This window comes from Caloenas nicobarica, chromosome 8, assembly GCF_036013445.1.
Source record: "Caloenas nicobarica isolate bCalNic1 chromosome 8, bCalNic1.hap1, whole genome shotgun sequence".
NCBI lineage: Eukaryota > Metazoa > Chordata > Aves > Columbiformes > Columbidae > Caloenas > Caloenas nicobarica.
Window position 1 is genome coordinate 12,880,625 of NC_088252.1, and position 17,980 is coordinate 12,898,604.

Below are 17,980 nucleotides of genomic sequence, written 5' to 3' on the forward strand. Positions count from 1 at the left end.
TTTCTATGCATATTTACACATGCTTCACACACTTTTAAAAACGCAACAGATCTCTTCTGCTTGAGAAGCCAAGCGTTCATTTTCCTTTCTAAGCAAAACTTCAAAAAGTTGTATGGAATTCAAGCAAGCTGCCTTATAGGTGCCAGCAGCTGAACAGCATCAGTATTCTTCATCTCACCACAAAGATGCTACAGTGCTACAGCATCCATTTTCAAGTGAATTTGCATAGCTACCAAGTTAAGGAATTTTGGAATACTTTATAATTATAGTTTAAAGCAGTTAGTTAAATTGTATTGACCTAAAAGGCTGGACAACATGCAGAAAAACAGATTATGCACCTGGTCTACATCGGGTTTTGTAATTTAAAGACTGTGCTGGAGGATTTATTTTCTATTCAAATAGAAATATTCATTCATATTCAATGTTACACATTCTGCCTTATTATCTGTAAGGTCTTATATGAGAAATAGCAATTTTGCTTACAAATATCTCTCTCTTATTTTATAAGCAGACAAACTAAAAAGCCGATGTAGCAATATTTCACGAAGTATGCTTTTTAATCTGAACTATGGAAGTGCTAAAAAAGGACAGTAAAAAAGCAATTAATTTCAAGCTATTTACAAGCATTTTTTAAACACATATAGATATACAAACTTTTCTGTCATATAACCTATGAGGAAATGAAGGCAAACTACTAATGCCCAACATGTTTCACTGTTTTTCTGAAACAGCTCTCATCATTGCATCTTCAACAGTAGGCACACCAAGGCAGAAAAGCAATTTTTCCAACATTTTATCATGGAAGCTGACAAGAAACAGGTTTTGTCAACAGAGTTAATATCCTAATAACCATGATAAAGACCTAAAAATATAATTCATTTTTTTAATGTTGTTGGGAGAAAGGAAGGAAATAGGTTGCACACACACACAGAGCCAGCACTGCCAACTCCATGATCTTATGCCCAAAACCTCAAAATAAACACTTCTTAAAGCTGAAGTGACAATTATACAATATGCCATTTTCTTACTCAATTTCCAAATTCATCCAGCAACGACAAAGAAAGATGGTAGTTTTGATTACTAGCAGAATTGGACTGTTAGATGTAATCTGCTAACTGTATACCACTACAGGTATAACTACACCAGTTTGCTGAGTAGACTGGAAACTGTGAAATTACAACTAAGTCTCACATCCACAGGTGTATCTTTTGAGTCATGAAGCACAGAATTGTTGCCTTAGTGAATAGATATATTAATTTAGCACCAGAGTAAATTAAGACTCGTGAATATACAGATGGTATACAGCCACTGTAAAACTTCTAAAATGTGAGTATTAAAAAAATAAAGATTTAAATGCTTTTATTATGTGCTTGTTTTGGTTTTTTCGTTATTTCAATAGCAGACTGTGTTTTCAGAATAAACGTTACCATTTTCAATCTGAATGTGATTGTATGTTTGGATAAAAAAGATGCATGCAACAAATCATAGATTTTTTAGAGACTTGCATACAAGCTGAAAAAGTCCTTCAACGTCCTTCACCAAGGCCTTTATTTTCTAAAGGAAAATGCTTATGCATTATTTTCTCAAGAGAGATGGTTTTTAATCAAATTAGTAAAACTTGCGCACTTGCAAGAAACTTGTGTAGAAAAATATATACATGTGCCTGTACATGTTCCCAAATCCAGTTTATTACTCCCTGAAAGAGAGAAGTGCATAATGTGGGGTGGATTAGATTTCCCCCAAAACACATAACAGGCAGCACTTTCAACTCACCACAGAGATCCTGAGCTGTAACCTGTTAACATCCATGAGAACTTCACTCTAAATGACTCATGCACAAGCTGACAGCACATCAGGGTACTCTTATCTCATTTTTTCAGACTTGTAAAATGCATTTTGTTTTATTTCAATTTGTCAAGATACATTGCAATGAAGAATAGGTGTGTGACTGTAACAAGGTAAACTTTCGCAGTCAGTCATTTTTAAATATTCTAGTACCACTACTGATAGTATGAAGATATTAAAATCCTGAATTAAAACAAATAATGATGAGACATCACATAAATATGATAAACAGTTCATACAAGAATCACTCATTAACTTCAAATAAGATTGGGACAAATAGTGTGAAGCTATAATTGTATTGAAGTAAAAGGCAGACTTTCCACAAATACGTTTTAAATGTTGATCTCTTTATTGCCATCTCTTATTTAAAAAATATTATTAATTCCCTCCTCTTTCACTTACAAACTTTTGTGATTCAGAAATGCCCTCAATTTTTTGAAGTCCTGAATTTGGGCATAAAACCTTTCAAGTTCTCTTGGTATCAAATGAAGCATTTTTCTTGCAAACAGTTGGGTAGAGATCCAGAGTTCACCTGGCTTACACTACAGATCAACCATCTAGTGATTAGACCTGTAATAACTTGGCATTAAAAGCCACCAGTGCCTCGGGTTATGCTGTGTGCTTCATCCAACACCTAACCCACCCAACCTACAGTACTTCTAGGATTTTTTTCAATTCAAAACCTGAACCATTTTTGTCTTCTTTCCCACTGGCTAATAAGTATACTTTCTAATAAAACACAAATTATTTTAGAAGACTAGCACATGTGTAGTATCAAACCTTTAAGACAAACTCATTAAAAATATTGTAGGCAAAGCAGCCATGGTAAGAACATACAAGCCAGTCTTCAAGTCAGTATTCTTGCCCATCTACTGGGGCTTATTTTAATGTGGGAAATCCTATAATGTAATAACATAATCACGCTGCATAATGACAGCATCTTAATGCTTTTCCTGCACTGCAAAACTGTTTACAGATGCAGCAGCCATTTCATAAATCACATTGTAGAAAACCGACTGCTATTTTTGTTTAGCTGTGTTCTGCTCTCCTCCTTCCCTCACACCCTTCACGCTCACACAGTGCAGGTGCTGTCTCTGGGCTAAACAGCACGATGACCAAGGTGTCTGTTTTTAGATTTCAGAGACAGGATTCTGTCCAGTCTCTAAACATTCTGCTCTGAATCACATGATTAGCAAATCATTAAATATTGCTAATTTCTGAGTCTTTTCAAACTTGTCTAAATAACTTTAAACTTGTGTTACCATGAGATAACACAAAACAAATAATATTTCCCTAAATGTTTGATCTTTGACATAACAATCTTGTTCAGAAAGATTTTCAAAAGGTCATTAAAGTATCTTGCTGAGTAACAAACTTGGAGGCAGCACACTGAGAAGTGACTAAAACAAGATTTAGATCAAAAACCACACACATAGAGGAAGAAAAAAAAACAACCTCAGATCTTCTCCATTTTTCTTCTACAGTTCCAATTAGAAATTTTTTAAAAGGTAAAAAAAATGCATTGTACAGAATTTGCCAATTAAGAGAAGAATCCTTTAAAAACTCATTTGAATAAACAGAAAAAGACTGGGGCAAAGAGGGCGAAGTATGTCAAGTCAATGTATCGACTGGCATGGTCCACAGCCTTACTGTGTGATTCTGTGCTTACAGCATCCTACAGTATCTTGTGGCCTCATGGTTCTTCTAGCTTAAATATCATCAACGAAAGAACATCCTACGTTATTGCTTTTATATATAAAACCAACTATTTTAATTTATTGTATCTTAGAATAAGTTTGTCATGTATATCAAGAAATATAGGGAAAGTTGTATATAAGAAAAACTTTATTATTCTGATCTTACTGAAAACTAAACTCTTGAAAACTAAGTGAGGTGTGTCAGATTCACAGACTATTTCCATACATCTGGATCAAATATGAAGTAAAGATTTCATCATTTTTATATAGTCCTTAGTTGAATTATGGATTTAATTTGAGTTCAGATAAAATTCAGCATTTTTCACATCAAGTGACTGAGTTCCTTTTTAAGTTTAACACCCAAGACTTACACTTCATCGGACAAGAACTGATGATAGAAAGTAAGTAGAATATTTTCATACAACTGAGAAGAAACCCCAGAGACTACTCTGTTTTCTCTTTCTTAGAATAAATGTTGACAGGTCACAAACACGTTTAAACTAACAAATTCATGTTTCAATTTCCTTATTCCTTTAGTATTTCACCCTTTTTCTGCTCAAGTGTTTTAATATAAGGAAATTATTCTAGGAAAAGCTATAACTAAATTAAGGCCACATAAAATAATTTACTCCAGAAAATAGTTCTCTCATTACTTGATCATATTGTAGTATGGAGTTGCAACACCTCAGGACTAAAAGATATGCAAGGGAATGCTTCAGATTAATTTTCTATCAAAAGCACTACAGGTAATCCATTCATTTGCTAAAATAAATAGGATTTATAAAAATTCAAATGCACTATATCTGCACTCATCCTTACTAAGCACTCAGATGCTCCTATTCATGAATATATCACTGTATTACTGGAGTCTCCCTGCTGCTCCATGCATACACATTTGATTCTTGTTCTTTACATAAATCAAATTACACTGCAACAACTGGAAAATTCTACAAAGAATTTCAGTATCAGGGAATTAAGGCGGCCAAACAAAGTACCAAAAACCAGATGCAAGTAAAATAAGAGGCTGCAGAAAACTTATACTACATGCAATAAGCAAGACCAGTACTACAATTTTTATGATCTAAACCTTGTTTTATATTCAAAGAAAATATATATTTTCACTCCATGTCCCCTAACACACAGTAAACAATACAAAGTAAAAATCCCAGTGACAGAAGGAGAGCTACAGAGAGACAAGTAGGACAAGACAAATTATGAAAGAGTAAGACAACATTTGTTTTAGTTATCTAAATTAATAGCCTATGCTGTGTGGCATGTACAGTCAAGTGGAGCCTTCACAGAGCAGCTTAGGTCTTCTATTTGAGAGCTTATAGACCAAGCTATGCCTTTAGGTATTTCAATGAGTGCATAAAAGTTACAAATTACCCTGTCTTCAGCAAGTTTTTACTTACTTACTTACTTTTATGTTAACTACCACAAGGCAAATGCAAAAAAATTACACCTGAGGAAGACGCATGAGGAGAGTTTTAACTCTGATAAATTAAATGCAAAACTAGATTAAAAGAGAAAAACAAAAGCTAAACTAATATCTTGGAAGTAAGTAATACAGGAAATATAGGTAACTGGAAAATTATTTGAAGAAAATAAGTATCAGTAAAAGAATGTTGACAGTAATTAAACGATCATACTATCAATTTTCAAGCAATATCTCTGCTAAGTGACAGCTCAAAAAGGAGAAACAGGGTAGTACTTCTGCATCTGGGGTTTATTCTGCATTAGCTACACACTCAGAATTTGGTCCAATGTTTCTACACCAGAATACTTTAATTTTACATTTATTAGCATGGTAAGTTGCCGAATAACGATTTGTGGCACCTTAAACTCATTATAAAATATACAGCATTTCAAGTAGATTATAATCAATGCTGTTATTACAATGACTTTGGTTTCATGTCATCGGTATAATAAACCATCTGCCCAGAAATCTCGATTTAATTAAGTTTATTGTGCCTAAGCATAAATACTGCATTAAATCAGTATTAGTTCCCATACACTTAAAAACAACATATCGGCCTATTTTCATTATACCCGTTGCACAACAACGTTTAACATTTAATTGCCCAGTGAAGTATATAGTACATTTCTAAGGTTTCACATTCAGAGACAAAACTAGAAGAGAAGAAGTAATGCAAGTAAGCACTGTTAGGTCAGATTTCCTATTATATTTTAATATCTTTTCTCAAGTATACTGTGTACAAGATTAAGCGTCTTTACAAAGTATCCCATGATACAATATCTGACAAAGAAACACCTCAAACATTCAGAGATATTTACTGTAGCATTTACCAAAAGCTTTACAGTTGATTAAAATAGATCATACAAAATACCTTGCATCATCTAAAGGTATCGGGCAAAAATCACGATCTAGATTTTAAAAAGAATGGTGCCACCTGTGTAAAAATTCAATGTACCTCTTGTCTGCTTTGAATGAACCAACATCTAAAACATGGTCCAAATATCACATCTGGATCTTTCAGCAGCACTTAAGGGAATTACCTCTCCATTTCTCTAAATGTTGGGTAAACCATCGGCTGTCACCTAGAGGTGATAAACAGAAAGTCAGCATGTTACTCACCAATAAAATAGTTGTTTCCTAATGCAAGCATTTCTTCAGAAAGAACAAGTCCACCCAGTGCCTGGAGAAGAGTGACACTTCTGCCATCAATAAGTGAACACTGTTTAAATCCAGTGGTTGTCACCTTCCATAGCAGGATAAGAGAAGCAGTAGCATCTTGCCTTATTCTAAGAAAAGAAATTATAAGAATATTTACACTGAGGAAAATTGGTGTTATTACGAAGTACATTGCTGCAGAGCAAAAGGAGGAAAAAACAAAGAAAGGAAAAAAATAATAATTAACTGTAGCACACATGTAATCAGGAAGAGGCCTGAAGGATTTTTGCATGTCCACAAAAACAAAAAATGCTTCAATAGGAAGATTTTCATAACAGCATATGTAATAGCAGATTTAGTCATATAGAGTCTCAATTTCTAATACTTGAAGGACACCATCTTAATGCCCAAGAAGAGTTTTACATAAACATCACATAACAGTAAAGCAACGTTATTCAGTCCTTGTATTTATGCCTTTTTGAATAGTACCTCCATTCTACATCTAGAATGCCATCACTTTCTGCAGCTGAAGTACATCCAGCCCTCTTGTTTAGTGAAAACATTCAATTTTCATTCAATATAGGGAGACAGATCCTGGTAGAAATCCCCATTTGTTTGACATACCAAATCCAAGGTTCAGAACAGTTTATCCTTGTAAATTGAACGAGTCATGTAATGCTCCCAAGGTCACAGAGTCCATGGTGCCTTCCCGAATATTGACATACTGGATAAAGTAATATCTACAACAACACATCTACGGTCAGCTCCACCAGGGAGCACTGTATCTATGTCAGTGTCTCTTTCCTCTCAGGATAATTTGTTCCCTAATCATCTTCATAGAGAAAAAATAAAAACCTCTCATGTTTCTGGCAAGTTCCCAAATATTTGCATTAGTTTCCTCTGAAGGAATCCCAAATGAGTTTGAACAATCCTCCAAAAAGTCAAACACAACTGCACCCAACTGCTGAAAACTGATAATTCTCTCCTGCTGAAAACAGGCTTCCAAATACCCAGCGATGATGTTCTGTTCCACAATTTCCTGTAGTGAAATTGTTTCAATTCTGTCAAAAATGCAGGGCAGTCTCTCCTTTTGTCACTTCTTATTTGAGTTCAAAACAAAAAAATGCAAAGTTTTGCAATCATGTTTGACACAAGTTAAAAAATGTTGGAACTAGACCTCATAAGAAGCCAATTTTTGACAACAATTCAGGTGCTCCTAAGAACAATCCACATCACTACACCCAAAGCTGACCACCTCACTTTCTAGAACAGGATAACAAGTAGTTTCACAGTTTAGGTTGCATCTGATAATCAAAACAAAATAAAATTATCAAAGAGAAATTATTGTCACTTCATAGATAGCCACTGAACCAGAAATGTTACTCAGGTCTTTAACACAGGAAATACAATGAAATAAAGACATATTGACCTGCATTAATCTACCCAGAGATAAAACATTATTAAAGGTATATAGTATAAAAAAATGACCAAAAATGACTGTGTACTCTGCGACCTACTTTAGAATGGGGTCCCTCCAGTAAGGGTCTTTAGTATAGCTGTAGAATCTACAAACGCCAGCTTATTCCTTATTTCAAGACATCACACTGTTTGCTTAAAGATTCCAGCCAGCCAGAGCATCCCCACTCACAGATCTCTTCCTGATTTAGGCTTAAATGCTCATGAATGAGCACGATTTCAAATCCCGTGGGAAGAGCAGGACAGCTCCCACGTTTAACAGTTACTGCTCCAAATTGTCTGCAGCTTGTCTGCTTGCATCAGTTTGTTTTTTCCTGTGAGCATGGCCTTTTTTAACTGAAAGCTGGGATTCTAAAAGATAAGATGACAGTATGAGAAAAGTAGGCTATTTGGGGAAAATCTAAGTCTAAAATTGCAGTAAAGCTGTGAGCCAGAGAACTACGTTGGCAGATTTGAAATAAAATTTCCAACAACAAAACGCCTCATCCCAGCTGACAGAATCAGATCTTTCTAGGAAGCCAGGTTCTATTAATTAAAAGTAACAAAGCACGTATTTGATCAGACAAGCATGAGTTTGAAAAACTAATAATACTGAACAAATTCAAATTTTTGAGAAATGCGGTTTGTAGAATATACACAAAGATTTCACGGCTGATTATGAGACACAAAGCAATAATCCAGCAAATACAAATGCACAAAATACATGCATTTGTATAGTCAATGATAACACTTTCTACCACCAAGCACATCTTGAGATTAAAGGCAGAAAAAAAACATATGCTGCATGTAGGAGAAAGAAAATGTCATATCTTCTCCAAACTGACATATTCAACACGCCTGCCCTAATTTCTGTTGCATTCTCATAGCCCAGAGACAGTTTACATGCTTAAATCTTAGTCTAAAACGTTAAACATGTAGTAAAAATTATACCAAGCAAATAGCTGTCATGGCACTAACAGATGCCTGACGTCTCTCTAAAGTTCTTTCATACACTTTTAACCATTTGACAAATCTGCCTATCTGAAAAACTGTTGTCTAAAATACCCAGGCAAACTAAAATAAAAGCATTTTTATATTTCATCACATATGACAAGTATTCTTACTTTATTGATGTGTTCTGTGGAACTTCAAAGGAGATAAGCCGGCCTCCAGCTGAGGTATTGGAACTGGCATTTCCACAAGCCACGTCTGGGGTTATCTGAAAATAAAAATAGCTTTATTTAACACTAAACCAGAAAGTCCGAATAAAGAAAACATGATTTTTTTTTTTTTTTAATAACCTTAATAGTCCAGCAGTCATCTTTTAGAAATGACCAGGATGGAGCAAAACATTCACCAAAACATTTATGCTAACAACAAGTGTTCTGAAAATTCACATAATCCTCTCTTTAAGGTTTTTGTTTTAACAAAAACTTCCTGCACATAAGTGTGAACTTCTAAAGGTGTCTGCCTTTAAAAAAGATCATTTTTAGATAAATATGAATAAGCTTCTGGTCTTTAAAAATAATAAGCAAAGCTTATATTGCCATATAAATAAAAGGTTAGTCTAGGACTCACGTGCTTAGCATTCTAATTCCTGGCTGTGCACCTGGCAAATCATTTTACTGTTCTATGCTTCAGTGTCTCCATCTGTAAAATGTGAATAATACTGCTGATTTCCCTTGAAAAAAATTTGAGAGCTATTAAGGAAAAGTAATATATAAGATTAGGGTACCATTTTTCTTACAGTTGATTTTGTACACAGAAACCACTGTTGAAGCTGTTATTCGAGTAGAATCAATGAGATGATTTATTTTTTCTTCTATTATTGGCTAATATGTATCTTTTCCACACCATAACACAAAAGATCATTGGACTGTGGAAACACAGATTGCTGGATCACTGTATCTTGGAAGTGGAACAACTTAGTTGCCGAAAGTAAGAAAAAAAGTTCTCTTTCAACACGCAAAGATGCGTGACCACAAAGATTCTCATTACATTAAAGAAACCAACAGATACGAGTATTATTCTCTCAATCATCTGCGTTCATAGCCCTTAATCTGCAATTGGGAAAACACTAATTTCTTATAGAAAGAGCTCTCTAAGAAATGAAACTGTATCTAGATATACTTGTATGTTGTCTGCTCGTGCAGACACTACCAAGAAAGATCAGTGAAGTAAGCACTGCCAAGTATATCCCTAGTACCTAAGGAATACAGAAAAAAATGTCCAACTGTAACCAAACATTGTGCCTCTCTTAGAGAGCTCTCTCAGGTGTCCATTTTTCGAGTGGCCCAAACTTCCTGAAAAAGCTTCCAAGGAAACTTCGTCCTTGCAAGACAATAAGAGCTTTCATTTGGAGAGATTCTGACATAATTTCGCTCTGAGCAGACAGACAAAAGAGTAGGAAGAACATGAGTTCACTTGCAGTATCATTACAGAATAATGTGAAAAACAGGCTGACCTGGAAGATTTAAAGAAAAAAAAAAAGAAAATAAAAACCCATAACATAACACTAGCAGCCTTCGCTGCTTCTGAATGGCAAGGAAGATCAAAACAGTAGATTTTTGCAACACAAAGCCTACAGTCACTTTATATTTTTCCTTTTAACAGGGCAAGAAAGGATCAAGCTTTGCAAAGCTTTAAAAGGTATGAGTAAAGGTAGAATTTTCCTGCTCAACACTTAACTCTTTACTTTTGAAGCCTCCACCAAAGAGCCTTTGTAACACAGACCTAAAGGCAAATCAGCTCACTATAGTTTAATAGAGATTGGAGACTATGTCTTGAATCAGCAACTGAAATCTTTCTTTTGGACAAGCATCTCTCTCACTGTGAATTCCAAACAGCAGAAGGTCATTATGCTACACCAGAAAGATTGTGAAAAATACAAGACCCACCACAATATATTAAAAACGTATCAAAACAAGAATTTCATAATAGGTAACAAGTAATTTTCATGTTAGTGTTAATGCAATTGTAATTGATAACCTATATGTAATTCTCAGGTAACGGAAGACACACAGAAGAGTGAATTTCAGCTGTTAAAATACCCACTTGTGAATGATCTGTTTGGCTGAAACGTTTAGTGAATCTACCTACAATGCAAACCAGGCAGAAATGTTACTTATACAATACCGGGCCACAGACTGAGGAAGACACATGAGGGAAATCTGGTACAGAGAAGAGCATGCCCTTAATCAGGACATATGGAGCACCCATACAGAGATACACTACATTTAAACTAAGTAATAAAAGCAGTTCATTGTTTGTTTCTGCTTCAGTGCTCTCTCAAAACTCCGTAATTGGTACCTGACATATGTTCTACTGTAAAATAATAGAAATGAGACATGGAATTCCAATAAATAAAGCTCTGTTTTCCAGACAATGCCTACCAGAACTCCCATTGAAATGGGATGCAGCCCTGTAACTACTCGTACCTCAGATATAATCTGAGAGTCATAAGAAAAACATATATTTCACATAGGTCGATTTGACTTTCAAAATTGGTTTAAATGTTACAGTAAAAATACAAACAAACTTGTTTGGGCTAGCAAAGAATGTACTTTTTCCAGGATAAAACTCATGTCTGTTCACTTTCTCATTATGCAGTGTGGAAACACCTCAGAAGAGTCACACTCCTTGAAATGCTCCAAAACCAGAATCAGCTGACATGTTAACTATTTATTCCTGAATAAACACAAATGAAATTACTTTACAAGGCTTTTTTCATTAAGAAAAAGATGTCACAAAGATTTTAATCCTTTGCCTACTGAAATTATAATATTTCTTCACCAAGAAGCTTCATTACATCTAATGCTTTGTACTTAGTTGATACAAACAAGACCAAAAAAAAGGCACTACCGTTACTCCCAAAACAGATGCTCGCTCCTATGGCAGACCGTTCCTTGGGATGCAGTTTACATATACATAGTATTATTATAGGTGGGCAACCTCTACATCAGGTTGGAGACTTCCAGTACCAACTGCTGCAGGAACATTATATGCAGAAGTGGTCTTGTATCTCCAAATAAGAGAACAACAGTGAAGAGAACTACAAATCATCCTTGCAGTGACAGACTTCAAAGAAGAAGGGAGGAGGATGGTCATGTGATAGAATGAACTCATCCATGAAAAAGTTATCAAGAGATAAATAATCGATTCTTCTTCATGAGTAAACATACTTTCCATCTATACTTGGGTTTCATGTGTAAAGATTCATATTTAATGATAACTGGGTTAAGTTTGATACTTTTAAATTATTTTTTTAAAGATACCAGAGTCTATGCAAGACATTTAAGTATTATTAAAAACAGTGTACAAAACAGTAGAAAGCAAAGATCACATTTCTTAATGATAATTTGTTGTACGCTTTCCAGTTGTAGTTTCGCCAGATATTGTTAAGCTTGTCATTTTACTAAGAGATGCAACAAATGTTTAAAAGTTTCCTCCACCATCATTGCATCTCTAGAGTTATACACTGTGTAATACATTGACTACCATTTTTAATCCTCAAATAGCTTTGTTTTCTTAATACTGCAAGGACATGTACTTTTCAAAACAACATGTGATTACAACTGCAAATAGCAAAAAAAAAAAGTATTAGAAGTATTGCTTTAAACTTTTTATTTTCCTAAATTTATTTGATGTTTGGAGATATTGCGTCATACAAATGCCTTGAAGAAAAAACATTCTCCCATTTCAAAGAAATACCCGGTAAAACATGTTGGCCAACTGAAGTCCATTGCTTTTACCAAGTATCAAATTTTTTTTTGCACTTAATTTTACTAACATATTAACTCGGGGCAGAGATCATATCTCCAGTCCTCTCATGTAGACATCCATGAAATCACACACAAATGACAACACAATAATGATAACACTTAAAAGTTGTTTTCTGTGCGTTTTCATTTAAACAGAATATTCTCACCTCTATTTCATCCCATTTCAGATCTACAACTTTCTGTCCTGCTTTTGGCTGCCATGTAGGTAAGGTCACAGTTGCTCTGGAACGAGGAAGAATTATGTCAGGTTCCACGGTGGACAAAACCAGTCTGCTCTGTCGCGGTGACATTGACTCTGTCCGTTCAGAGACTGGAAGGCTGTGAAATGAGTGTTCACAGTGTGTTCCCTCATAGCCTTCGCTGCAGAGACAGAGGTAGCCATCACCACTAGTGCTGCAGTTACCATGGTGACAGGGGTTGCTGGCACAAGGATCTGAAACAAACTGGGAAAAACATATCATATAGGTCAACTACTGCATAGAAGGGATTTATTTCTGAGCTTTACAAAGACCATAAACCAGGATTCTTTTCCCCTCCTGTATTTATCTTCTAAACGTATTTATTAATCAATCTCATCTTTGATGTATCTTCAAGTAAATTCAAAGGATTAAAGAAGAATATAAATTAATCTATATTAACCATTTCTCTCAGACCATTTAATGCTAATTCACTGTTGATAAATTCAAGGAAATTGATAAACACAAAGTAGAAACAAGGCTACTGTTCATAATCAGGAATTTTCAAAAAAAAAAAAAAATCAATCTTAAAAGAGTAACCTATCTAGCAAAAACGAACATCTAGAAATGTAATGCAGTAACAGGAGCAGGAATGGGGCTCAGACCTCCTACAGATCACCAGGTCACGAAGCAGCTCTGTGTCAGAGTTAGCCACATCACACAATCCTATTCAAAGACACAATTTCCATTTGAAAGCAGCTGGGCCTTTTGCCCACACTTCATTTCATGGACAGCAGTTTCAGAATATGATTCATTCTGGTGCTGAAAACTTTCTAACAAGAGTTAGAAATTTGCGGGGAAAATGTGGTTCTTTTTAAAACAGCATTTGTAAAAGTGTAGGACAAGACCAAGCTCAGTGATGTAGGAAAGATCCTGTCCTATGCTTGCTTGCCTTCCTCCAATTTCTAGCTGAAATTTACCTACAGCTCATTTATACTGTTTCTAATGTCATCATTGACTTTCAGGTTAAATGTCTTTTCCCTCTTCTATCCTGACGTTTACATCCATAATGTATTTACAGAATACATTTACAAACTCTTCTCAAGTTTCATCTCAGACTAAATAAGCCATGTGTGCTCGGTCTCCTTGTGGAGGACAAGCCTTTCATTCACATGCTCATTTTCCCACCTAAGACTTCAAAGTTTAGCACTGCCTTTTGCAAATGCATCAATATTTTGGGTTGTCCTGGAAATAGCTTCCTTGATATTACTTAAGAAACATTTGCTTTAGTCAGAGCTAAATCACACTGCTGGCTCACTGTCATCGTTTGACCAACTAAGCCAGGCAGTTCCCTCTATTTGTCTTCTTATCGAAGTAGTAACCCATCACCAGAAATAGACATTTTCTCAGTCTTTAAATGCAAATATCACCAAAGTGCTCCAGTTCTAAAGGTTACCCAGTCCTTCCTTGTATAAGGAATGCTTCTTATATTTCTTAATACAGCACCAGAGTTATTTATTATTTGTTTCAATTATCATAAGAATCACATAAGCTTTATATATCAATAATGTCATTAAAAGCCAAGTATTTGGTCTACGCTAGGAATTTTACCTTCTCATCAGTTCAAAGGCCTGATGTCAAGGACACCAAATCCTAACATTATACTTTCTTTTATAAAAGAGTACTATTATTGACCTCAGCTAGAACTGTTTCTTTGGCTGGAATTTTTGTATACTCCAGCCTCTGTAACATTGTTTGATAGAAAATAGAGGAAACATTATTAATGAAAGTTCATTTTGGAGCCAGTTAATTATGAATATCAGATTTTGTAGTGACTGATGCAGAAGAGTTAGAGGCCATGGAAGACAGTCCAAAATACATGGTCAACTCACGGTTCAGTTACAGCTCTGAATGTTATTTACTTTGCATGGGGACACATCTCACACATATAAGGTGATACATTAGATATCAGGGTCAATCTCTGATGTCTTCATTTTTAAAACTCAACTACATAGTGACTTCATATATACTTAACATATCAAGAATGAAAGTAGTATGGATTTTTATGATTGGATGGGCTTATCTCCTTAATTTTTCTTTCTCTCGCAAATAACAGAATATATAAGTTTACAAAGAACAATTTCTAGATCGTTTTTCAGCAAAAAATATTTATTAAAAACATTTATAAGTGACAGAAGAATAGAATAATTTCCAGGAAGGAACAAAACCTAGATCTGTTCTATAGTTTATCAATTACATTTTAAGCTGGCTCCCACTTCCAAGCAGCAGAGATTTTCACAAAAATTTCCTTTTCCTTTAAGAGTGTTGAAGATAAAAATTGTTGAAGTGTGAACAAAGCCCAGTTCAAAAATTCTTTGCAACAATTTTTCATCTGCTACTTGCTTGGACTAGATCTGAGTTTCAAAGACATGCGCTTCTCTTATTGTTGGATAAGCTCTTTACTCGTTCTTTCACAATTAATCCAAAGTGACGTTAACCCATTTTTGATTAATGAATCAGCATTTATTCTGTTCTGAGGAAATTTAATTGTTCTCTTTACACCTAAAAAGTAAAGGTTATTATTGGAAAACCTAGTAACAAGAAAGGAAATTTAACATTTTCAAACACAAAGGGCACTTCTTCCCCTTAGTGCATATATCTAGTCACTTTACAACCAAAATAATAAAAAGTGCTCTGTGGTACATGTTATTTGCTGTAAACTGTTTTGAGCTTGTTTGACTGGAAACAGATGTGCTTAATGACCAGCACTGCTTACTGCTGCCCACACCAGGCACTGAGGAACACTTGTGCCTTGTGAGTCGCCACTAACCTTCTACACATAGTGGAAGTGAAAATAATTAAGACTGGTTTAGGTAAAGAGTAAAAAAAGATGAGCATAGATGTAGAACTTCAGCCATGCACTTTCTTGGAATTGAGTTTTATGAATTACTTCACAGGATTTTAACATATTCCCTTTTCTTAGTTACTATTAATTCTAAAGCTCATTTTTATTTCAGTAAGCCTATCAAAACAATTCAATGTCCTCTGTGCACATAAGTTTTCTCTTGAACTAAAGAAAGTTCATTTTGATTAACAGATAAAAAGAGATGAGGAAATAAAATTGATTGTGTTGGTTGTGATGTTCCTTCAGTCCACTCCATACAGGCAGCAATGGTTAGCGAGGGCTCTGAGAAACATTTTAACACAGTGAACAGCATGAGCACATCAGAATTAAAAGGTAGCAAAATTTCAAGGCTGAATCTTCAACAAACTCGAAGCTCATAAGAAAAAGTAAACAAAATCTTTAGTCTCATAACTGAGAGCTGAACATAACTATGCTGTGAGTACACAATTTTAAAGGCCCTTTTTTAGCCATTACTTGTGAAATTCACAGCATTTAAAAATACGCACAGAGAAAAAGAGGAACCGAGTAACACATATCCATAGATCCCATGATTAAATAGGAACCCGATATAATCACTACTAAAAAATTCCAGGGGTTTTTTTGCGCAGAATTCCAATAATCTTGATTAAGAAAGTATATTTTGTATGTAGGTCTCTTGTTTACAAGCCTATTTCTCCATTTAATAGTCTATCTGTTTTCATAATACACTCAGTGATTAAATAGGCACAGTCAGCAGTTGCAGCTGACAAAGCTGAGCTTAAAATCATAAAATGTATTTGCATGCAATTACTATCTCATATGCTTGGACAGCTATAATTTTTGGAGTATTTTCCCAATAGAATCCTAAGACAGATGCATACCAAGGTGCCCTTCATATTGCAGTTTATTTTCCAAAGGCAGGCTGAATAGCACAAGTATGGTACAAACACCAGGCTTGTTTAAGCATCACACAGACATGGATTATTTGCAAGCCAGTCCAATTGTTTCCTAAGGTTTCAGTTTAAGACAAAACACTGTAAGATGTAAATCTGCAAGACCTTTCTGCCAGTACTTCTTGTGGTGACACCAATTTGTTATTTAATGCTCATTCAGTGTCTTTTCAGAGTGGTTCTACTCATTCTACCTGGAGACAGACAGAAAGGATGCTCTAGAAAGCTTAAAAAAATAGAAAGGTAAGCCTAAAGAGAAGCTTAAAGAGATAAGTTCCTAAACGCTACGCAAAACCTGTAACTCTCCTCTCAGATGTATTAGTACAAAACCAACTTTAGCTCAGTTTTTATTGCTGTTGCCTGCAATTATAGCATTATAGTAGCTTGCAACATCAGTAAAATACAGAGCGGGGTGGGGGAGAAAAATAGTAAATCCAGTCCTCAGATTAGGAATCCAACAGATTGTTTAAATCCATTAGACATAGCGAGTGCTAGCCTGGTAACAAAGCCACGCTGCCACAACATTGTCAAAGGCTGATATTTTACATATGTGGCCAGTAGCACCCACATCATCTGGAACAGTCTTAAGATATTAAAAGTTAACAGAGTCCAGAAGTTTCCAACTCTTCAATGGCTCCGGGGATAATTTTTCCAGTTACAGGATAAACTGTGGTGGTTTTCAAATATGTAAAGTCACTTTAACTGGTTGTGATTTAGACAGCTAATTTCTTCATGTGTTCTGGTAAAAACAGATCTTAGGAGAAATTTAAATCAGTAAAACTGACTTTGCACCTACACTGCTGAAGAAATTCCCCAATATAAAAGCAGACAACTGTTCTCCAGAAAGAGATTGTGGGAAGGTCCATTGCGTAGCACCACAGAGAAAAGTGATCAGACACACCAATTTCAAGCTATGCACAGTACATGAAAAAAATATTAACTTCTGAATACTTCAGAAAGACAATAATTAAAAGCAACAGTCTAAGATATTATCAGTTTGTTTTTAATTCAGTAAGTAGGAAAAAAAATATTTTTCTTATAAGCACATTTGAAATATCACACTATCTTTGCATATGCACCAATTTATGAAAAAGAGATGGAAATAGATTTAAATCTTTTAAATAGTAATGGCAATAAAGATTATCTAGAAATGTAATCTCTTTGAAAGAATGGTTTAATGATGTTCAAACTATTATTTAAACTCAGCCTCATTCAGTCCTTTACACAGTAAAGTTTTAAATCACATTCTATCACACATTAAGTATTAATGCAAACTAGGAAACAAAAGACAAGAAAACAAGGTGAATTGAAATAGAAAAAAAAAAGTTCTGAAAAGTGTCCATGATAAAAACCTTGAGGTGACTATATTGAACAAATTCATTTTCTTCTGTTTTGAGCAAATACTGTCTTGGACTCAAGCAATACATGAGAGTTCAATTTCTGGCTCTCCCAGAGATATCCTGTGTGACCTGAGAACAGTCAGACTCCATCTCTGCCTCTTTCCAAACTAAAATGGAGATTACATTTCCTTTCTCACACTGCCTGTGTTGTCTGGTTAGA

General features: G+C 34.9%; 1 protein-coding gene across 1 annotated transcript in view; it reads right to left on the bottom strand.

Annotated features, from left to right (window-relative positions):
• Positions 1-17,980, bottom strand: part of DNER (delta/notch like EGF repeat containing) — a 117,446-nt gene that overhangs the window by 58,844 nt on the left and 40,622 nt on the right. The window contains exons 2-4 of the mRNA XM_065640373.1: positions 12,557-12,853; positions 8,754-8,848; positions 6,139-6,305 (exon numbers count right to left, since the gene is read on the bottom strand). Coding sequence (XP_065496445.1) covers positions 6,139-6,305; positions 8,754-8,848; positions 12,557-12,853 — 559 coding nt within the window. The remainder of the gene's footprint in view (positions 1-6,138; positions 6,306-8,753; positions 8,849-12,556; positions 12,854-17,980) is intronic.